The sequence below is a fragment of the Xiphias gladius genome, chromosome 18 (assembly GCF_016859285.1).
Source record: "Xiphias gladius isolate SHS-SW01 ecotype Sanya breed wild chromosome 18, ASM1685928v1, whole genome shotgun sequence".
NCBI lineage: Eukaryota > Metazoa > Chordata > Actinopteri > Istiophoriformes > Xiphiidae > Xiphias > Xiphias gladius.
In genome coordinates this window covers 26533934-26558289 of record NC_053417.1, presented here as the reverse complement: position 1 = coordinate 26558289, position 24356 = coordinate 26533934, and the positions used below count along the sequence as shown (strand labels likewise).

The window sequence follows — 24356 nt, the reverse complement described above, 5'->3', positions numbered from 1 at the left end:
ACACACGTACACAACAACAACAAAAGTAATAATAATAATAAATGTACTTGTATAGCACTTTTCAAGGAGGCACAAAGTGTTTTCCGTCGCAAGGGGACGGCATTAAAAGGCAATTCAAGAAAAAACCAACAAGCACACGTATAAATTAAAAAAAAGCAGTAGCTTAAAAGACAGTTACATATAAAACGATTCATAAGGTTAAAACAAAATAAGTCTCGTGGTCAGAGTCTATACAAATGAGTTTTAAGACACAATCAAAAAGCAGAGGCAGTATCAGCAGACCGAATACTAACTGAAAGACTGTTCGACCAGCCAAAAAGCCAGTACAGCAAAAGACTTAATGCTGGACTCTGGAACAGCTAAAAGACCAGACCCGACAAATCTAAGGGGCAGTGAGGAGTTACAAGTTCACCGATGTACTCTGACTGAAGTATATTTGTTGCACCGTGTGAGGATTGTAATTTTGCCGTCCTCGAGTACGTAGACAAAAGAAGGAGACTACGAGTCTACGGCGAGTCTAGCAGCTCTCTGAAGCTGTACTGTGGCACAGTGGTGCTTTGAGCTAAATCCTAGAGTCAGCTGGGTAACATGCTCACAGCGACAATCCCAACATGCTAGTGTTTAGCACGTATAATGTTTACCATATCCACAATCTCGGTTTGGCATGCTAGCATGCTAAAGTGTGCTAATAAAGACACAAAACACAAAGTATGGCTGAGGTTGATGGGAATAAAGCTCCGCAGCTATTTGATCGTAAATTATCTGACAAATTAAACATTTTCTCTCAAAACCACGGATTTCGACCTCGTGTTGGTGTTACAGGAACAATCAGCAGATCACCACAGTCATCAGGATTCATTTTCTGGGAACCATGAATGACTGAACCAGATTTTTGTACCAATCCATCTGGTTGATGCTGAGATATTTCACAGGAAAAGTGACAGCTTGTGAGTCACTTGTGAGACGTATGATATAATGTGTAGTGTTTTCTGAGCAGAGATGTGAGACAGTTGTTGGAATTTAGCATCGGGGACTTGGATCAATCTCTGGACAGACTGAACAAATGCCTTCCATTAGCTCCGTGCTTCCAACAGTGCTTTGAGCTAAGTGCCATGGCGTCAGTATGCTACGATGTTCGACATGACAATGTTAACATGCTGATGTTTAGCGTGTGTAATGTTTGAGGTCCATGGGGATCTCATTAGCTCTGCAGGTAGTTGGTCACAAACCAAAGTGTTCAACAATACAACACTGTGATCTGATGTTTCCCAACAGATGAAAAGTCAGAGGATCATTAAAGTTGTTAAAATTCCTCCCGTTGGGTGTGTTAATCTCTGTACAAAATCGCACGGCGTTCCGTTGAGCAGTTGATAAGATATTTCGCTCTGGACCATAGTGGTACACTGACCGACATTGCCTTCCCTAGAGCCGGAAATTCTGAGCTATTCCTTTAAAGTTTGACAGCTTAGGTTTCAGACTTTGTCATTTCACCTGCAGATAACAAGCACACAAATATCACGTCAAAACAAGGCGTACTATTTGTTTATGTCTGTCTGTACAAACTGAGCCAGCCTTTCTGCATGGACCCGATGAGTCGTTACGTCCATAGCGTGAAAGGGTTAGGAAACTCTTTTGAGTTTTTTAGGTCAGTCAGCACAGGTCAATACTGGGAACTGGTTGAACTCGCAGTATTGATCTGTTTATCTCATCCACTCTGCTGCTGAGCTCTTTGGTTTCCCCTCACCTTTGTCCTACAGATAGTCCCTGTCCAATTTCAGAGACCCTCTTACCTTTGTTCCACTTACGTCCGTTCCCATTTAACCCAGTCTCTCAATGTCCACCTCCCACGCTCGCCATCATGGATCAGTTGTATCATGTCATTCTCTGTCATACATAAAATAGCTTTTTAGAGGCTAGAGCTTTATGTGACTCTGGGAAATGGACAACTTGATAGATAACTTGAATAGAAATATTCTGTCTCAACACTCTAATGCAAGAGAAAGGTGAACAGGTTTTTATGTTTCAGGCATATCTGCCATTCAAAAGGTGTCTGCATTAACAAGAATAATAATAATAAGATTAGAACTGTATAACTACTTATACAGCAACTTTCACACACAACAGTTAAACAACAGATATATTGTATTAGTACAAATTTGAGGTACTTGTACTTGAGCATTTTCTTTTCAAGCTACAACTTTTCAGAAGGAAATATACTTTTTACTCTACTACACATATTGGTAACAGGTATTGTTACTTGTTACTTTGCAAATTAAGATTTTACATACAAAACTTATGACAAGTTTCTAAAACATAAAAGAGTATAAAGAATATTTTCATTGGTGAATTATTGGGTCTCTCCAATGATAGGAAATATTTCTGAAAGATAAAGTTACACAACATTTACAGTAAATAGTGGATTATCAGATTTATAAATAATCAGTTAAAGCATGGGATTTAGATTTCATTATCTTGCACTTTACTCCTTAATGAAATCTACTCTGAGATGTGAAAGGGGAGCTGTTTATATGACTCTGATAAAGTCTGTATGTGAATAAACATTATGAAATGACGAAACTGTTTCATCACAGCAGACATTTTGACTTGTCAAACTTAGGCATAACTAATGACACTGTTAACTGCTGCATTGCACGGCATTATCTCTGGAATGGAGCCATTCTAAATTGTGTTTGGGCGTGAATTTATTTGCACACCTGAAGATCAAACAAAGACACAAATAACATCGAAATGAATATGCAGGGAAAGCAAAAAGAATAAAAAACAACTCAGATGGTCTCTGCTTGTAAAATGCATGGAAGGATGAAGATTAGAAGACTGTCTGGTCGAGAGGGAATCTGAGAGTTACCTGTAACTGAGATGATGTGGAAGAATTCCCTCCTTGAATCGGATCTTACAAATAAAAGTACACATCTGGAAAATGTCAACATCGTATAATGTAAGAGGCGGAGTTTCCTGAAACTGAAAAGCTGATAGGGCTCAAATATTTGAGTGGGTTGCAGTTCTGGTAAGCATTTTAGCAGAGGAAAAATATTGTGAAGAATTGTGTAAAATGTACGTCCCCAGGCTGTAATGCAATATGAGAGGTAAGGCTAGATAAAAGAATACTAAAAGACGTGAAGGCAGTGTCTGTCTACAAACATAACTTGGTTCCATTTTTTTTACTGACATAATCAGTGTGTTCTTTGCAGCTCAAGTTCTCCTCGATTATTAGACCAAGGGATTTAGTTTGCCTACACTTGAGCCGTTCATTATTCTGAAGTAAGATCTTTTATGAGTTTGTACAAAGGGTCTTTTTGCAACTGAAAAGAATTAAGTTTGATGTTGTAGTATGATCATAATAATAATAATAATAATAAAACATGATTTGTGGAGCACTTTTCAAAAACAAGTTTACAAAGTTCTTCACAACCATAAAAACAGAAAATACACAGCGCAATTACACATTTGAATAGTTTCAATGCAATCGAGAAATAGAAACAAAGATAAAAGACAATGAAAGATCTTAAGCATAAAACAAAAAGGAAAACTCTAATAACAAGCCATTTTATAGAAATTTTTAAAAGAGAACACTGATTCCCAAGGGAAGGTTACTCCACAGTTGAGGAGCCCTTACAGCAAATGCCCTACTACCCTCTGTCTCGAGCAACAGCTGGTCTGCAGATCCAAGAGTACGAGCAGGGGTGTATGATGTAAGATGGGGCAAGGCTGCTCAGTGATTTAAAAACAAGTTGTAAAATTTTAAAGTTCATTATGAACACCACAGGAAACCTGTGCAATGAAGCAACAATAGAGGAAACGTGCTAGTTCTGATAAGAACTCCAGCTGCGGTGAATTCTTACAAGTTGGAGGCAACTGATAGATTTCTGGGGCAGTCCAGCAAATAATGAGTTACAGTAATCTAGATGGTAAGAGAGAAAAGCATGAATGAGCGTTTTTTCATCACTAAATGAAAGAAATGATCTGATCTGAGCGATAGCTGATTCTGTGATTTTGCCAGATTTCTGGCCTGATGGGTGCACTGCAAACCCTGGAAAACTAAGATCTGGCTTATGCTATCCCTGTGTGCTTTGCGTCCAAAAACCACCACTTCAGTTTTGTCATTGTTCAGCATGAGGAAATTACTGGACATCCAGGACCTAAGGTCTTCAGGACTGTCTGTGAGTGAGGTAACTGAAGCGAGGTCTGATGGATTTATGGATAAGTAGATTTGTGTATCGTCTGCATAAAAATGGAAAGGAATATTGGAGTTGCGGATAACTTGACCCAGTGATAGCATGTAGATAGAGAACAGTAAAGGGCGAAGTATAGACCCTTGAGGGACGCTGCAGGGGATATTTGTATATCTGGAGGAGACATTCCCAATTGAAAGAAAGAAAGTTCTATCACTCAGGTAAGACTGAAACCAGTCTGGAGTGGTCCCAGTCACGCCTGTCTAGTTTTTATAGTCGATCAATTAATATGCCATGACTAACTGTGTCAAACCCAGCAGAGAGGTCTAATAGTACCAGAAGGGTACAACAGCCAGCATCCAAATTAATCCTAATGTCATTTAAAAAGCCTGAAGATAGAGAGTTTTTTTTAATTTAGACACAGTTTTGTTGGCTTTAAAACATTCTGTATAAGCAGATAAACCAGAATTAGCTTCTCTAATAAAATGACTGGAAATTACGGTTTGAAAGAAGCAAGACCGTGTCACCTGCAAACATTATTTACAAAACTATGTTTGTAAATTGTTTATATAAATGAGGAATAAAAGCCGCCCAAGAATGGACACCTGGGGCATGCTACACTGTAAATGCACTTTGTGAGAATAGCAACCCAACATCTTGACAAATTGTTCCCTATAACAATTCTATTTTTATCCATAAAATTGGTCTGTCTTTTGATAGATCCAGAAATAAGGTACGAATCAATCTGTTATTATTAGTCACACCTCTGTACACCTCTGATTTTCCTGCTGAGACAAGTAAAAATGTCTGCCTATGAAAAGGGCCTTAAAAAAAACATGCTTGACATGTAGAGACAGAAAAAAGACAGATAGAGAAAGAGAGTTGGTAAAAGAGATTCCACTCATGTCAAATGTTTGTTCTCAAAAGCTCTCTCTGGACACTGTTTATTCAGACATGAAACCACGTCGTCGTCATCACTGCACCAGACAAGGCTATGAATCACAGTAACAACACAAAAAAGTTACTGCTGCATTCCTCTTTTTTTCCTCCCCAACGCTGGTTTCCCTGGAAATTAAAAGCGTGAAACTTGAAATGCAGCCAAATCATCACACATTCACTTAAGTGCGATAGCAAACCATTTTTTTAAAATAAAACTGTCAAGCTATATCAGGGAGTTGAAGCAATTGGGTGTCATTTGTTAAAGAATCTGAACTTAATTTTAGCAGTAAAGACATTTAAAGGAATTGTTTTAAAGAGAGCTACAGGTGGGACAGGTTGCGGAGGAAAAAGGAAGAGTGGGAGGGAATGAAAACGTGGGAAGGACTGGAGGAGATAGGCAGGGTCTTTGGTTTGTGCTGGGCCTCAGCTCCGGGCTCAGTTGTCGTTTGACACACGAGTAAAATGACATTTATCTGGAATGGTGACTTATGAACAGAGGGACTTGGACGTGGTGCTGAATGATTAACATGGCAATAAATTGTTTGATCCCAGCCTCAGGTTGACCACATGCTTTTTCCGCTCAAGGTCACAGTCAGATGGTCTCATTGTTTAAGCGCACGGGCGCTTCAGCCACACACCTGCCACTCTTCACGCATCTGATGATGAGGGCGATGAAGATGATGGTGATCAGTCATTTAAACAAGCAGGCACACATATAGAGTCACGTGGCAAACAAAGCACGCGGCCTCCCCCGGCGAGTGCAACACAACAAATGAATGAAAAACAAATAAAGTTTAATCCACATCAGATGAACAGGCTTTGCCAAGGACATTTTGTGAGCATTAGGCTACGGTTGCTCACAAAATGGTACAAGTAATCTTCCTCATTCTGCGGTGGAGCTTGTGCTGGATGTAAATGTTTCCTGAACCCTGAAAAAGGAGGGTCCCCAAGGCCCAAATTAAATCCGTGTGCAGATTCCACCCATGTGTTTTCCTCCAATCACAGCAGAGGTGGAGCAGTGCTGTCCTAACCGACCCCCGCAAAAAAAAAAACCTTTTTTTGTCTTCCCTCTTTTTCCCAGGCTTTTTCTACATGAGAACATGTGTGTTTGCATGTGAGTTGCTTTCCTGTCCTCCATGTCTTCATGTGGACACTACCTTCTGCTCTTTAAATGTCAAGGTCCTCAACTGTCCATGAACTGTGAAATATAACACACACACACACACACACACACACACACACAGTCTACATATGCATTTTCCACATGTGAACACAGATGTGCTCCTGTATTCTCATGCGGACATACGTTCTCAATATTGGGTCGGTTGCATTAAAACTCACTTACTTACTCACCAAAATTAAATCAGTTATCCAAAATCTAGAATGACATTTTTAAGATGACTTTGCCACGTTTGAGGTGTGTGGAAAAAGTGAGATCTTTTTTAGTGTCTATCTTACATTACAGAGTATTCTCAGAATGAATACTCATACTTTCAGTATTTTACATCACTCTACACACCAGACTACATTTGTTTCCTTGGGGAATGCGAAGCCATACAACTACTTTGCTTTGTACTATTCGGATCTTTGAGGTCGACACCATATCAGTGTCATTTGAGAGAGTTCAAAACCAATCTGATAACAGCGTATCAGCTGATGTTAATTCCTTTTTAACATTAATGATAAGGATCCCTGAAATGTTGGCTGTTAAAGAATAACCAAGATATGTTATCAGTGGAAAATTTTACTGTTGTAAAAATAAACATATCAGTGCTGTCTGGTGGACAAAATGTGTAATGCAGTCCCTTTTCGTTAACGTGCTGCAAACACACTTTAACCTTCACGCTGATATTGATATTTGAGGTCGGCTATTATTTGACCGACAATATTTTTTAACTTCCCCTTTATGATCCATCCCCGTTGAGTGGGTGTTACACGAAAGTGCAAATGCTGCATCAGCTCTTTTCTGTGAACGCTGAGGGTCTAGCTCCTCATGTTGCCTCCGTCATTGCACAGAGGAAAGACGCGAGGCGTGCCGTCGGTGCACGCTACGCTCCCGCCGTGCAGCGCGCGAAGGAGGTGCAGGAGCAGCTCCCAGCTCCAAATACTCAGTTACATTTGAATCAATTGTGGGTAGCGGCAGGGAAACTGTCACAGTTCATTCGGTCATTCGGTCATTCTCCGCCTGCCTATTGCCATTTTCTGTAACCGTCTTGTCATTTCAGGCCCGGCCGCTCCCGCCTGTCCTGCAGTAACCCCAGTCACCTGATTCCCCCGGCGCCCATCTGCTCACCTGTTCCCTCATTAGCTCCCTTGTGTACTGTGTATTCAAGTCCGAATCCTCTTGCGCTCTGCCAGATTGTCCATTGTGGCCTCCCAGCTGTCGTTTCCCAGCCTTTTTTTTTTTTTTCCCTACCCACTTGGTATTGACCTCCTCCTTGTTTTTGCACTTCACCCTTTTCTTGCTCCTTTTTTGCTCCCGTCTGCCCGTTACCAACCACTGCCCGTCCACTGACCTCACCCCTGGCCAAGCCCCTTACCTGCCCTCTGCCTGCATTGCCCTTTTAATAAAGGAAGAACCGTTTGAACTTGTTTTTTTCCCCAGTGTCTCCGAGTTGTGCATTTGAGCCGTGACAGTAAAGGCTCCCAATAAAAAACCAAAAACAAATCTTCAAAAACGAAACAAGAAAAGAAAAAAGTAAGTATAAAATCTCGGGAAAAACTCTGCGATGTTTCATCGTGAAGTTTAATTTTGCGCTGACATCCCAGAGTTGCAGTTTGTTTGACCTCCGACGTCACACGTGTCATTTCCTCTAAGTATAAAATGGCGAGGTACGTTGATATTTTTCTGTACCGTACACTATGTCAATTAGTATGTAGTTCATACTGTATAGAATTAATATGTAGTATGGATTCGGGGCGACAGTGGGTCAGGATGCACGGTACCTGGACTAAATGGAGTTTAGCCATCATTCATTTTAGAATTAAGATTCATGTATTCTGAGACACTGACGTCTCTCTGACCCACCCCCTCTTTCCCTGCCTGTCTTTTCTCTGCCTCGACGTCAAAGCGTGTTTGTTTTATTTCATTTTATCCCCACCCTTTATTAAAGGGGTAAGCCAGAGATTTAGCGCTGCACTTCCATAAAATGGGGGGACTCAGAAGAGACAGATTAAATAACACAATGGACAAAATCGGTCCAGCACGGTCACAGATGTCCTGACTTTTGGTTTTTAGTCCGAGTCAAACTCCAAAAACACTGGATCGTACAATTTCCGCGATACAACTCAACAGGAATCTTTTTATCGGCCAAGTCAGTTTATTTATAGACCAAAGGGCTTTACAGAACGTTGAGATTGTGACAATATTCGATTGGTGATTGCATTCAAATAAAAGCACAGACATGATTAGGTAAATATGGGTTCATTAATAAGAAGTGTAGAATAGATCAATCTGGATGAAATCATAAAAACACAACAGCCTCGCACAGAGGACAGATGAATAAGAACGGACTAGTAAAGACCCTCTTGCCCGGTAAAGCCCACACCTCCAGTGTTTGACGCGGGCTTCAAAAGTCTCAAGTTTAAACTGAGAGTTTAAACTCTTTCAGAGCCACTGAAGACATGACACAGCCGTTTTCACAGGCTGGGCTGTTACCTAACTGTGCGAAGTTGGTGGAGTTTTCCTCCAGACTTTTTTTAACTGGTCGCGTCTTTCAGGCTTGTAAAAGGACGTTTTTTTTTTTGGTGAAAATGTCCCTGCGTGGCCTCACGTCTGCTTCTGTGTAAATGTTTCCCAAGTGACCAAACAGGCTAAATATAGCAGCGGAGACTGGAGCCGCTGGACACACACTTATGTGAGTATGTAGGTAGGTTTCCAGGTATGTGGAATGACACAGCATGAAGGCCGTTCATTGTCTGGACTGGAAACGTCCCGGGCAACGGACAGACAGACAGACAGACAGATAGATGGATAGACAGACAGATAGATGGATAGATAGACAGACAGATAGAGAGACAGACAGACAGATAGACAGATAGATAGACAGACAGATAGACAGATAGATAGATAGACAGACAGATAGACAGATAGACAGACCGACAGATAGACAGATAGATAGATAGACAGACAGATAGACAGACCGATAGACAGATAGAGAGACAGACAGATAGAGAGACAGACAGATAGACAGATGGATAGATAGACAGATAGATGGATAGATAGACAGACAGATAGATAGATAGACAGATAGACAAATAGATAGACAGATAGAGAGATAGACAGATAGATAAACGTGCATACAGTACATTCAGTCTTTTATTTTTGTAGTCTATCATCTAGTGGCACAATAGGAACGTAGCAAGGTTTAGCTGTCTATAAACTTTAATTTAATGGTCATGGCGCCACCTGCTGGACTAAAGTATGATTTTGTAAAAAATAAATAAATAAATAACAAAAATTTGCGGATCCGAAGAATTACTGTCAACCGGTGACTGTATGTGATGACAGAAGTGTGATGTTGTACCAAACTGTGAACAGGGTGTTGTAAATTTCTGTGAAATCCCAAGTTGATGAGGTGGAGACTCTTATTTTGAAAAGGTGTTACACAAACTACATTACAGACGGTAGTGAAAAGTAACTAAGTACGTTTACTAAAGTACCGTACTTAGGTATAAATTTGGTTTACTAACCCTTTACTTGAGTATTTCCATTTTATACTTCTACTTCACTACATTTCAGAGGGAAATCCTGTACTTTTTTTTTTTCCTGCACCACATCGATCTTGGAGCTGTGCTGTACTTTTCAGATTAGGATTTTATATGAAATAAATAGGACATGTTTATAAAATACAGATCAAACAGGTGGTTCCCAACCATTCTGCCCCCCCCCCCATGAGGAAGCAGAGACTTTTCAGATGGCTAGAAGTTGCTGGCAGTTCCACCAGATGGTTTAATTTTAGGCAGCTCAGTTCATTAATCCAATATCGTCTTAAAAGCAGCAAAGATTACAGAAAAGTCCAAAACGCGAAAATGAATTTGTGTGGCAGAAATTGGTTCTTATATTACTTTTATATTATATTATATTATATTAAGTAGTTGAAACTAGCTCTAACTACAAGTATAACACTCACAGGGACTATTTTTCAGCTGAGCCAGTGCTTACTGATAAGATTTGTGTACTTTTAATGAAGTAGGATTTTGAATACAGGACTTTTAATTGTAATCAAGTACATTTCACGCTTTTTAATCTGCGTGGGATCAATCAGCTGTACCCGGTGTTATTTTATGTGATAGGCAGCTGCAGGTCTGCTCAGGTGGGCTATCGACGCGCTGCCCAACAACCACCTGGCGGAAGGATACAAAGTCCCGCAGTTGCCGCTGATTAAAATCGGTGTTAATTGATGTATCGCTGCGCCGCCTGCCAGCCGAGCGGTTCCCGGATGAACTACCTGTCCCCGCTCAGGTGAGTGTGAATCACTGGAGAAACGCGACTCGACAGAAAACGAAGCGGTTGCCTCGGGAGCAGAACGTGCGCGAACAGGATCCGTCTCGGCTCTCGGCTTCGTGTCGAGACAGGCTCGTGAGTCAGTGTGCGCCCCATGAGATCTACCTGCCTCGCAGTCTGGTGGGAGACGGACAACCCGCCTGGAGCGCGCCGACTCCCAACGTCCGTTACGGCGGCGTTTCATCACCGCAAGCCGGGCTGCCGCCAGAGTCACGCGTTGTCACCTGCGCCCAGGTGGGGAGGTCGGTCTGTTGGCCCCTGTTGTCGTTTTGTTCTCGGGTCAAGTATGAAGGCTATGCGGCCTTACGGCAGGTGACAACACCCGCTCAATACTGTGTATCACTGAGGGAAGGCAGTGTCGGTCGGTCGGTTTGTTGGTTGGTTGGTTGGTTGGTTGGTTGGTTGGTCGGTCGGTCCACCACTTGGGTCCAGACTGAATTATTTTAACGACCCGGTGACGATTTGCCGTGAAACTCGGCCCAGACGTGAGCGATGAGCCACAGGATGAATCGTAACGACTCGATGACTTTTCACCTGTCCGCCGAAAACATCTCGGCACCTTCTAGGCTGGGTTGGCACAGATGTTTGGCGGAGACATTCACGACTCCCGCAGGGTGTAACTTCAGGACTTCATGGGCCTCACACGTTGTGGACCCCAGCTTTGATCAGTCTAACACTTCGGTTTTCTTTGTTTTTAAAGGGGTACGCAGCTGATTTAATGTTATAAAGTTGGGAAACATGCAAGAGACAGAGAGAGAGAGAGAGATAACAATTAAAACTGCCGCATCAGAGGCTGATATATCCCGACTTTTAGTCCCTAACACGGGTCAGGCCCTCAAAACAGTCCCACACGTCGCCCAAGGCAGAATCTTGTTAGACCTTCCCCGCCTGGTAAACGCCCACGTCCTTCAAAGCTCCACATGTCCAGTTTAAAACGGGGGCTTTCTGTTATAAATCTTCTAGCGTCCAAGTCCAGGCCGAGAGAGTGCTGCTGTTTCGGTATTTGGAAAAGCTCCTCCAGTTTGGCGGTACTTCCCGCGACACACGAACTGATCCCCGATGTGCAAAATCTGGATTGTCCCTGGGGTCAACGCCGGGCTGTGGACATCACAACGTGGACCGGGTATTTCAAAAGTCTCCTCAAACTCAGCGGAGAAACGTCTTCCTGGAGGTGCTAATACAACGCTGCAAAAATACTCCGTTACATGTAAAAGTCCTACATTTCAAATCCCACTCAAGTAAAATACAGGAGCTTTAGCAGCAAAATGTAATTAAATTATTATTTTTGGAAAGTAGAGATGTCAAAGATTTCGTGGTTCCAGCATCTCAAATTTCTTCATCATATACGCGACAGCGAAATTAACGTTTCGGGGTTTGTGACTGCTGCAGAGACAGAAAAGGACGATGTGGCGACACGATGCTGGGCTGTGGAAACCCAGTGGTTCCCGACCTCGGAAATAAGCCCCCCTCCAAAAGGTCACGGATTTGTGAAGCGCGTGACGAGAGGCCCGGAGAAGATAATTGCTTCTCTGGTCAAGAGGCAGAAAGACCGGGAACCACTGGATTAACGCGTGTTATCGCGTTTCATAAATTCAGCCGATATTCCGTCCATAAAGTCTTCATCTGAAAAGCAACTGCAGCTGCTGTAACAGGAGGCTGCCTGATGAGGAGGATCATCGAAAGGAGGGACAACGGAGCGAGGCAGGACCGGAGGGATCACCGGACTAACAGGTTGATCAGTTGCGTGTCTGTTGGGGGGGGGGGGTGTCACCACACCACGGTACCGTCTGGTTCACAGGTGCCTTCTCAGCAGACTACCTGAAACAGGTTTCAACACGGACGCTGGCCCATGCCGATGATCTCATCTGCGATTGTGCTCGATGAGTGTGCTTGTGTGTGCCCCTACTTGCACCATGACATTTGTGTATTTATCTGCGCAGATCGTTGACTGTCCTCTACAAACTGAGCCCGGCGTTTTACACCTTCCCCCCGAAAGTGAGACTGGATATGTCAAACCAATTCTCTACACTGTACACACTCTTTTCCCCCCCTCGTCTGCTTAAGTGTTTGAAAAAGGAAACAAAAGAAAAACTGACTCCAGTAGTCTCACTCTGACTTCTGTAAACACTGCAGTTGAAAATGAAACCTTTTTTCCCTTGAAATCCTCAGGAATCCCGAGCGCGTAGTTGTTGGGACTTTCTAAGATGGGACGCGGCTGGCCCCTCTCTACGGCCAGCAAAACCACAGCCATCATGTGTTCGGGATTAGACTGACTCGCTGTGAGGGATGTGACGTTGGTGGATCTGAAAGTCTTGGGTGAACACCACAGAGCTGGAGTATAATTACCCCAGAAGGGCTTTCGGCACGCCACCTCAAACGTGCAGGGGAAGGGACGCAGATTTTGCTCGGTCGAGCTGGTGAATTTAAAAACCGTGCATGCAGCTGAAACGAACGGAAAATTAATCCGCAACCGGCCTGATGATTAATAAAGTACCTTTTTTTTCGCATTTGAGAAAAAAGCTTCTCACATGCGGGAAATTCCCTTGTCTTAAATTGTAGTCACTCAAAGTGGGTGAAATAAATATACAAACAAAACAATAAAAATTGTTTTTCTTTTCTTTTTTTTTTTTAAACATCTAAACCAGCGAAAATAACCTCAGACCAGCCGTTACGCAAGCTTATACAATCCGGACGAGAGCTGAAGTGAGCAACTGTGTAGTGTATGTGTTTAATTAACGTTACGGCTCGGGTCGTGGGACTTGCATTAAACGGGTCGGACCCACGTTTGATTTCAGAGGGAATGGTGGGTTGTTTTTTCATTTAAAGCAGCCATAATCAATACTTTTGTACCAGCGATGAATCAGTTGGCTACTTCAGTGTGAAGGGTGTTGCTCATAGTGCTGAATCTACAGAGACCTACCAGCTGACTCCGTGGCAGGAAGCGTTTTTAGCGTCTTTCAGCTCATTGTTCTGGTTTTACGGCTTGCAACTTCACTGTTTTTGACTCACTCCCACCCTCTGTCTCATTGGCATTGTTTTTTTGGCCGCAGCGGGCAGCTGTTCTCAGTTTAAAAAAAAAGGCACAGCTGGTGAACACGGTGGAGCGGTTAGCGGACGAGGAGTCGGTAGAGACCAAAATCAGAATCAAAAGACAGTGAATATATGACTTAAATTCATCAGGTGGACGGTGAAAGATTTTTTTTTTTTTTTTTAACCTGCTGGATGTTTTAAAAAAGGCAATAATGTTTGTCATATCAGCTCAAAAGGTGATGATCAGGTCAGTGTTGTGGTTCCAACTTGTTTTTCTGGCTAAAAGATCCGTTATTGCAGGTTTAAAAATACGATTACAGTCACTTTATTGGTCTGGCGGTTATAAGAGGCCTTTATTTTAACGACCCCGGGGGAAAAACACGCAGCAAACAGTATTTAACCGAGACCCTGTTATAATGAAGCGTAACCCAACTAACAGTTGTCATTATTAGTGATTATTGTCTCAGTTAATCGTTCAGGCTGTAAAATGTCAGAACATAGTGAAAAATGTCCATCGGAGTTTCCCCGGAGCCCAAAGGTGACGTCCTCAGGCATCCTGTTCTGTCCGGCCAAACGGTCCTGAGCTCAAAGACACTGAGTTCACAGTGATACAACACTGGGGGAAAAAAAAAAAAGAAGTATACCCTCACATCGGAGAAACTGGAAGAAGAAAACGTTTGGTATTGTTGCTTTAAAAAAGCGAAATTGTTAATGAAATAATCGGCTCTGATGACGACAACGGGGAAGAAGAGCACTGGCTCTGTGACTGTGCCAAGCTCCGGTCACGGCATGTGAAAGCACCTTATTCCTCATTTTTAAGAAACGAACTAAGAATTTACAGGTTAGAAGGTAATTTCTCTTTGTCCCATTTAACAAAGAAAAGAGGAAAAAAAACTTTAAGCACCACATCCTCCCTTTTTTTTCTGTCAACACCCCCCCCCCACATTTCTGAGGAATCATCCAGGATTGTGAATGAGTCACATCCTCTAAACCCCTGACCTTGTGAGAAAGTGGGCAGCCAGGAGTCTGCAGCTTCCAGGAATCCAGTGTGGGATTTCCCCCCCCCCCCCAAACTCCTCCTACCTCCCTCCCTCCCTCCCGCCCTCCCTGCTGCCATGTCCTCTCAACACGGGGCCCCCGGGCTAACCGCATGCCTTCAGGCTGCCTCGCGGTTACGCCGAGCCGAGCGGGGCCGCTGATTGGACGGGGAAGGGAGAGCCCGTACCTGCCAGGTGGAGGTGAATGCTGCGTCACTATTGGCTGAGAGGAGTTCAATGGGAGGGGTGGGACTCCTCCTACTTCCCTGTCGGCTCAAAAGCTGTGGTGGAAGCAGCCGAGGAGTAAAAAGAGAAGGAAATGTGCGAGCAGAGGAGTTGTGAACTAGACAAGCGTCAGGGTGTGAAACAGCTGAGATAGTCACAGGTAGGTGGTGTCCTTTTGAATCCCTTGCCGATGTTGTTTTGACTCTTTGACTTGAGGATGTTTTTAAAAATGTTGAGAAGCTGTTTGAAACATCAAGGTCCTTTACTGCGTGTTTCTTTGAAGTTGGAAAGCGAGCTCCCGTGTATTCTCTTGGTCTTGAAAGTTTTTGAAATGGAGCATCCAGGGCTGCTCTGCTTCCTCTAACCCCCCGGCTCAGGTCGCAGGTTGTCCGACGATACCGGGTTCCCGGGAACTTCTCCCTTGGCCCTGGCACGAGACCTTTTTTAAAACTGAGCTTTGCATGGGCTGCATCCGTTTTACATGCTCCTTTGTTTGCAGTCTAGCCCGTTGTGACAGAGGTGACCTGAATTTGCCTGAACAGGGTCACTATCGCCCTTCATTTGTGTTTGGCAGGGGACGGTTGTGATGCCGAGCGTGGTGAGGATGCGAGCCTGACGCGACTGCACCGCGCGCAGCTGAAACGATTAGTCCAACAGTCGATGGGTTGATCGACGGGAAATGAATCACCAATAGTTCAATCAGTTGATTGGAAGGCTTTCCTCGGGTGCAAACGCCAGATGCTGCTTTTCTGCGTTTTTATATCATTGTAAACTGCGAATCTCTTGAGTGTTGGACTGGTGGTCGGACAAAACACAACACACTGGGCATTTTCACTGTTCCGACTTATTGTACCATAAAACAATTAACAGATTATTAGGTCATAGATAATCGTTGGCTGCAGCCGAAATCACCTGATAAGAAGCTTATCAGTTCTCACATTCTCGGGGTTGTAGAAATGAATGAGCCAGTCCTGTAGTGAGTAGGAACCATCCCTCAATAAGCAACCATTGATTAGTCTGTTTTTCAAGCAATAATGCCAAACGTTAGAAACTTTAGAAAATTTAAGATCCTCCGGTTTGTTGTTGAGACAAAACAAGACGTTTGAATACATCAGATTCTGATGGTGCATGTTTTTTTTATTTGTTTAAAAAAAAAAAACTATTTTCTGTTGTTTTGTAGTCCCAACAATGAATCGGCTGATCGACAAAATAATAATCACGATAATCGACTACGAGAATAACCGTTAGAGGTGTACAAGCAGGCTCGGTGCTTCTTTCGGATGTAAAAAATACTCTGTCGCTATGTTTCCTGGGCGTCATCTTAACAATCCCAGTGGCGGAGAAACCGCAACGCAAAGAGAAGTGTGTCGTAGAAATGAAGCAGCCAGTCCTAATAAGGCGACATCCCGCAAAGGGCCACCTGCCGAGTGACGTCGAGCCCCCGGAGGCTCTTGTCGTCATCGGCCCGCTCATCGACCTCATTGTTCAGCTCAGCCGACGCGTGTGTAACACACACATGACAGTTATTTGTTGTAAGCTGACGGTGCCGCTTCGTGTGCCTGCACGCCCTTTGCCTCGAGACTGTGAGGTTGGAGAAGGGGCGGGCGGGCGGGCAGGCACAGACGTGTGTGTGTGTGTTGTGAAAGTGCGTGTAAACGAGGGTTTTTATGCGACGCAGGCGTGTTAGTTGTCCTGTCTGCTGGTAGTCACCCTCGGGGCTCAGTTAGAGCGGTGTCACGCAGGGAACAGATGGTCGGTGGCTGTGTGAAATGCTCCGTTGACTTTCTGACTCAGACACCGGGGCCGGTCCGTGCCGCAGTGGCCACAGTCAAATGTGTTGTCTGACAAAATTATATTGATTTTCCTGGTGAGGTTTGGTACTGCTGCAGCGGCAACACACAGACAAATGTGTATTCTAACGAAATATATTGATTCCTGGGTGCGAGGCTTTGTGCTGATATAAAAGCCTAACTGGCACCTTTTTTGGATCTAAAGCCCATTTAACTACATGCAAAGACGCGAGTGTGACAGTTATTATTGGCGTGAGAAGGGTGTCATAAAAATTTTAAATGCACAGGAAGGGCGTTTCTGCTTCAGCCTGCCGGTGTTAAAGCAGCAAAACTTCAGGGGAGAAGGAAGCCGAAGCAGCGGCACCCCACCAGTACATGTGCTTCTTTGCCTCGGCCTTGTCTTCGTTTGGATAAACATCTTCCTCCTCTCTTTTTGTGTTCTCCCCTCCCTCAGAGTTTGCGCCCCCGGAAAGCTGACAGGCAGCTTTGATCGCTCCGAGAGCACAGCAAACATGGCCTCCGTCGCTCCCTTCGGCCGCAGGCAGTGGGCGTCCCAATCACTGAGGGTCACCGCCAAGGAGCTGTCCATCGTCTCCGCCCGGGGTAAAAACAACGCCATCGCCGAGCGCTTCTCCAAGTAAGTCACTCCTCACCTTATCTCTCTCTCGATCTGCCTCTGGCTTTGAACATGAGATGAATAATTTACCAGCTGCCACTCAGCAGATAAGTCACTGCCTTTTTTTTTTTTCTGGAACCTCACCCAGCTGTCTCATCTACTTCTGATCACGAATGAGGTCATGGGTCTCCCTCGTAATACTTTCTCGCCACTCAGCTGTTTCCACTTTTCCTCTTCCACTTATGTAAAAATGTGATTACCACACCACCGGCCACCAACCAAGTACTCCCAGTTGTGTTTGTATCGTTCCCCTGGTTTGGAGACTTTACCGGGTCAGACTGCGTTGAGGCCATTATGGAAGCAAGCCGCCACCCGGGGCTCCCACCTTTTTTATTTTACCTGTCAAACACAACATATCAAGTGACGCATTCGTGAATCGAGGTGGTGGTCGCGTGGTAGGACGTTTCCTCTTCTGTATCTCCGCCGTCGGACCACTAGGAGTTGGTGCTGTTCTCTGTCCGTGTCACAGTACATTTGCTCCGGATGACAGGCGGGTCACCGGCAGTCATATGAGTGTCTCATAGTAAAGAGTCAGGAGAGCTGAGACAGAAATTTTTCCCATCAACGTCATCCACAACTAGAATCTAGAGCAGTGCATCGGTTTCGCGCTACTTTCTACAACTATTGGTGTTTTTTTCCCCCAAGAGTTTTACAGGGTGGGGAAACTTCTGAGACAGTGTTGAGATTTTTAAGCCGGTAAAACATTTCAGAATATGCATATAATGTTAAAGAAGATATACGCGTTTCACTGATATCGGCGCCGATCAAATTCTTTTTAGGGAGACACTGAATTTGTTCACCGATGTGGAAATAATCACAACGAAACACATTTTAAACAAATGGATCAAAATGCTGTTTGATCGCGGGTGTCACTGTTTTTAAGAAGCTGACGTCAGAACGGCAACACTGACCCTGCAGATATCCGGTACTTTGTATTTAGAGAAAAAATAACTAAATAAAAAAATATTGATCGATTTGTTCTTTGACCGTCAACGATTAACCCATTATTGGACTGATAGAGGGGAAACCTTCAGGGATTTAAAACTGTTCGATGTAAATACCTGGACTGTTCCACAGGCTCACAGCACAAGGGAGATGAGTTTTAGGACGTTCTAGATTGTCTTCGAGTTTGCAGGCAGAAGTGGACGAATCCACTGCGTGGGCTGAGGATTTTTCCATCCAGCTTTACTGTAACACATGAAATCATCTGATGTTTTTGGAGAGGAGCGGGGGCATTTCATATTAATTTCCTGGGTGTGTTTAGCAGATGAGGGCAGGACCAGATGATTCTGCTTCTTACTTCGCTGGCCTTTTTGTTTTTCCGTCGGCGTCCTCTCATTCACCGTCCGTCCTGTCCCACAACTTGTCTCCCTCCTCAGGTACCAGATGGCAGCAGAGGAGGGCAACGCAGAGAAGAAGAAAACTGTAAGTAGCCGCGTTCGGTATGAAATATGTCTCCTCTGCCCACGCAGGTTTCACTCCTGCGCAGTGGTGGAAGAAGTATTCAGGTCCTTTACTCAAGTAAATACTCTATTACAAGTAAAGTACTAGTCCTGCATCCAAAAAAAAAAAAAACATTAGTATTATAGACAAAATGTGCTTAAGGCATCAAAAGGAAAACTGCACATTTTAAGGGTGTAAAATCACTAGGCCTGCGACTAACAGTTGTTTTCGATTAATCTGCCACTTATATTGTCGATTTAATTTATTAATCTCTTTGTCTATAAAATGACAGTAAATAGTGAAAACCGGCCTTCGTTATGTCCCACGGACTAAGGTAACCTCGGCAAATACCCCGTGTCGTTGTACCAACAGTGCAAAATCCAAAGATTAAAGTCTAGTGTCACGAGCAACACAGAAATGTAACCGAAGCCGCATGTTTGAAAAGTTAGAAACAGCAAATGTTTGACATCTTTGCTTAGAGGAATTACTACAGCGATTATTCGTCAGGACAGTTGCACACTGGTTTTCTGTCGATCGCCCAATCGTTACGAGCTCTTACCATCCCCCCCCCATAGTTCTGACAGACGCCATTCGTGGCATTTTTTTTTTTTTTTTTTTTTCCTTCAACAAAATAAAACTAAAAAAATGTTCCTGACTTCTGGGGCTCCGTATAAATATATTACATTGGTGGGTTTTATTTATTTTTATTTGGTATTTATCATTAAATATAGGCAATATTTTATCGTCGCTGGTTGGGGTGGAGCTAATTCTTTTTTCTTTTGACCTGCGATAAATCCCAGCATGTGTTGGTCTCCTGTCACCCAAAGTAACTGAAAACACCTGCAGAGTATTTTTTTTGTTTTGTTTTTTAATTCTACAGCATCATATTCTATACGTTGATTAAATATTTTGTACGTAAAACAAAAGTCAGTAGCAGTAGCTTTCAGATAAATGTAGCGCAAGTAGAATATTTCCCTCTGAAATGTAGAGGAAATGCAAATAGTCAGGTAAAATTCCACTTAGGTAAAGTACTTTTAGTTACTTTAGTACTCTGGTAAATTTAGTTTCAGGGTGGAGAAGCTTTATTTCAGAGATGTTAATCTGAAGGCGAGACATCTGGAGCAGCGTCTCCACACACCTGTAGAGGCAGGCGAGCAACAGTGGCATCTGCCGTCCTGCAGCAGTGGTAACCAGAGACGCCCTGTGCTCTGTCCCACCCCAGAGAGGGCACTAACAAGCCCCCAACACACACACACAGCTCGGGTGGGGCGGAGGCTTGTGAGAGCCCTCTCTGTGGGGATGGAGCACCGCGGGGTCGGGGTGGCGGTGGGGGTCAGAAAGCTTCCTTACGGTTTCAAGTGGATGTGTTGCTCATTGGAAAGCACGTTGTTGCCGCCCTGTTTTATTTCCCAACATCCACGTTTCATTAGTTAGAGTGGGAAAAAGAGAGAAAAAAAAAAAGCCTGCCTTGTTTTCAGCTTTGGGACATTATAACAATATTTTTCAGATGATTCAACCGGGATGGAAATTGATTATTTTGATTACGAGGTGGGGGAGATTTCTCAACCTCCTAAAGGAACATTTCATCTCCAAATTTGGAAATACATGGTTTTCACAGGACAGCAGAGGTTATACCAAATGTTTAGCGTGTCAAGGACGTGTGTGTGTCCGCCTGATGCCGCAGCTTCTTCGTTTCTGAGCCGCGTCATCTTTTCTAGGTTATCGGTACAAATTTTCGTCAGTCAATGGGCCCGAACAGCCTTTAGTTGGATTCATCTATCAGTGTGACTTAGACGTGAGGAGAAGGATCTAATGTCTAATGGAGTCTGTGTGGTTTAGCCGCCTTTATTTCTATTAGAGGTTCACATTTTCCTCCCTTTCCTGTTTCGGTGGATTGAGGGGGGTCGGTCGGTCGGTCGGTCGGTTGGTCAGTCAGTTGTTTGGTCCGGGCTGAATTATCTTAACAGCCACGGGATGGACCACCACAAACTTTGGCGCAGACATTAACGGTCCCCAGACGCCGAATCCGATTGACTCCGGTGATCTCCTGACTTTTCCTCTAGCGCCACCATTCATTCATTCATTCATTCATTCATTCGTTGTCCCCCTCTGGAGGAATTGAGCTCTGGGGATCCCTTTGCTTTTTTCATCTATAGCGCCATCATCAGGCCAAAATCTTATCCTGTCCAGGTCTTTGGTTTATTAACATTTTGGTAGCATTCGGTTTCGGACGTTCCCAGCAGCCTCGGCTGTACCTTGTCGTCAGTGCTAGCTAGCAAACGCTAAACTGAGGCCTGGTAGACTTTATACGTGCCAACCATCGCCGTGTTGGCGTTGTCGTCGTGAGCGAGGCTGACGCTGGCGTTGGGCTCGGAGCACGTCTGTAACTCGGTACGGCCTCTCAGAGCCGCTAGCACGGCTGCAGGTCATTATACAGGAACGTTCGCCTCTGTTCTCTTTCGAACCTCTCTGGGTGTATGTTCTGTGGATCCCCCCCCCCGCATCATCCTTTTCCAGTAGAAACAGTAGAGGAGGTGTGAGACAGTAGAGGCAGCCAGTCACTGTGCAGTTCTTTGTGGAAGGGTTTTCTTTGCCCTCTGTTCAGGTTTCTCTCCTCTTTACCTTTTTCCTCACTTCCTGGGCTTATTTTCCCTCTTCCCCTGACTGACTCTGTTTCTGATTTTCTCTCCCTCCCCGCCCCTCGCCCCTCGACGCCTTCACTCCCTCTCCGTTTCCTTCCCTCCTTCCTTCCCTCTCTGTGTTGTGTAGGGGGGGTGGGCTGGTTACTTCATGCTGCTCGAATCACTTCTCAAGGCTCTCACATCTGGGACAGCTTGTAGCGTTTCCAGCCGGCCAGCAGACACACTCAAGGCGCACGCACACACACACACACACACACACAGCAACACGCACACACACAACGCCAACTGGACAGCCGGGTCATCCGCCTCTCTCTCAGGTTTTTAACTCCCTACTTTGACAAAAAGAAGGGTTTTTCCAGCTCCTCTTGTTCGGCTTTCTGCTCTGTATCCAGCAGATCCAGGTTTAGAGACGTGCACGCTGAGCAGCTTACAGCTCTTTTGTCTTTTGTCTAGTTTGTTTCTGTTTGTTTACTTCACTGCCTTTTTCTTCTCCTTGCACAGCTCAAAGTATTGTGACATTGCTCGCACGAATGCTAACATTTACTTTAACTTTGTTGGCAGCAGCTGGTGTTAGATTTGAGTTTTTCTTTCTCTTTTCCTGTTTTTCTTTCTCTGCTTCGTTCAGCAGTTGGAGGATCAGGAGGCGTGAGTCCAACATTGATGGAATTTACTGAGGAAACTAAAAACAGACTCTGATGTACGAGTGTTGATCTGTGGCTGTTTGTGTGGCCGGGACTGATCCTCTGCTGCCCTGTGTCACCACTCTGTTTAAAGACGTGTCTTTTCTTACGGGCTCGTAGACTGTGTAGTTTGCATGGCAGACATGTGACCAGAGCTGAATAGTTGATCAACTTAACCAACGGAAAACTGATTGTCGACTGTTTTTAGCCTAACTTGTGTGTATAACTTGACCGAATACCTTTTGGGTTTTGTACCGATGGTCACAGAAGACGAGCAATTTGAGGAGCTCACCTTGACTTTCAGGGATCTTCTCACGCTTTATTTTTCACATTTTCTACTGACAAATAATCTACTAATCTACTTTTATGCTGACATTTATGAATGGGTCCACGACCTGACGAGTTAGAGCTGAAACAAGACTGTTTTGATAATCAATTAATCTTGTCGTTTTTCAGGCAAAAATGTGTTTACAAATGCCTAAATGTTTTTTTTTTTTTTCGTTAACTTAATAAATGTTTCAGAAAATGGACACACAACCTGTCAGAGGGCTTTGTGTTGTGCCTCCACAACCTGTTGAATGTAGAGCAGAGACGGTTAGTCGATTAACCGATCGGTCGTTTGACAGAAAATTAACTTTTTATAATCAGTTAACCTTTTTTCGGACGTTTTTCAAGCAAACATGTCAAACGTTATCCGGATCCAGCCCCTCAAATGTGAGAATTTGCTGCTTTTCCTCGTCATATATGTTTGTAAACTGAATATCGTTGGGTTTTGAACTGCGGGTCAGACAAAACGACTTCACCTCGACTTTCAAGGATGTCGCGTTTTTCTCTATTTTCTGACATTTTTATAGATTGAGAAAATCATTGGCAGATTAATCGCTACTGAGAGGATCGTTCCTAGTTGCAGTCCTATGTGGGGCCTAGGTCCAGGTCTGTGCTCCAGCACATTTCATTCGAAATGAAATAACAGATACTGCACGAGGGTCCCAAGTCTGAGCTTCAGTTCGAGTTGTGTCTAGTCGAATGTACGAATCCTGCTCGGGGGACAGTGTGAGTGGAGAATCTGAATTGTCCTGATACGTGAGCTCTGCACTTTCAGCAGGAATGTCTGAGCTTGAAGCCGAGGGCCACAGACAGGAAGTCAGAAAGTACTGAAAGACACAATTGTGTTTTGTTGACCGGAGGAAAAATTTCAGAATAATGCCGCCTTATCTTTTAAGCAAGCCTGTGAACCAGGGTTCAGATCCACTTTGAGTCTCAGGCTGAATAGCATCTCTTTGTGAAAATAACAGCCGAGTGCTTATTTTTCTCCGCAGGTTGCAGAACCTCTGCCCCCGACGCTGTGCGGCGGGAATCTAAGTGCTTTAAAGAAGCGTTGGGAGCAACAACAACAACAGCAGCAGCAGCAGCAGCAGCCGCAGCCGTCCAGCCACAGAGCCCAAACTCAGGCCCCGCCCCGCAGCACCGAGACCCGGTCCGACACCCTGAAAACCACCGCGCTCTCGCAGGACCTGGACACCGAGCCCGAGGCCCAGTCTGAGATCGGTGGATCCGCCTCCAACCAGCTCTGGTCGGCTCAACCCGAGGACCCGGCAGACATGGAGGCGAAGCCCGGCAGAGGGTCGGAGAGGCAGGAGGGAGCAGCCGCAGCTGAAGTGCCCGACTGCAAGAAGCCCAGCGTTCCCCTCAACAGCCTCAAGATGATGTTTGAGAAGGGGGAGAGCCCCGTCGACAAGGCAAGTCTCTTCTTATCTGTTCTTATCAGTGACGGCGACCGGCAGGTTTGGGCTCGCAGTGGTGAACAATGGCCGGGTACATTTTCTCAGCTACTGTACTTAAGTACAGTTTTGAGGTTTCTGTACTTTACTTGAGTGTTTTCATTTCAATTCAGAGGGAAATACTGTTCATTTTACTCCACTGCATTTATTCGATGGCCGGAGTTACTGGTTACTTTCCAGCCTGAGAATTTACATTATAAAAAAACTATGATGTTAAAGCATCAGTAATAATAATAATATGATGTGTATAATACTATAACACTCTGAAGGACCATTAGGGGCCAGCTAATACTTTTACTTTTGATATTTTCAGTACATTTTGCTGATAATACTTCTGTATTTTTACTTAAGTGAAATCTTGAGTGTTAGATTTTTTTTTTTTTTTTTTTTTAACTTTGTAACACTGACAGGGGGTTT

The 24356-nt window shown here is 44.2% G+C and overlaps 1 protein-coding gene across 3 annotated transcripts in view; it reads left to right on the top strand.

The window, feature by feature from the left end:
- Positions 1–10464: 10464 nt before the first annotated feature.
- lima1a (LIM domain and actin binding 1a) overlaps positions 10465–24356 on the top strand; it is a 28425-nt gene continuing 14533 nt past the window's right edge. Inside the window, exons 1-4 of one of the 3 annotated variants that reach the window (XM_040152531.1) lie at positions 10465–10593; positions 17172–17354; positions 18773–18818; positions 23478–23897. In XM_040152531.1, coding sequence (XP_040008465.1) covers positions 10532–10593; positions 17172–17354; positions 18773–18818; positions 23478–23897 — 711 coding nt within the window. In that variant the 5' untranslated portion in view covers positions 10465–10531. The other 2 variants (XM_040152530.1, XM_040152532.1) reach the window with 2 other exon arrangements.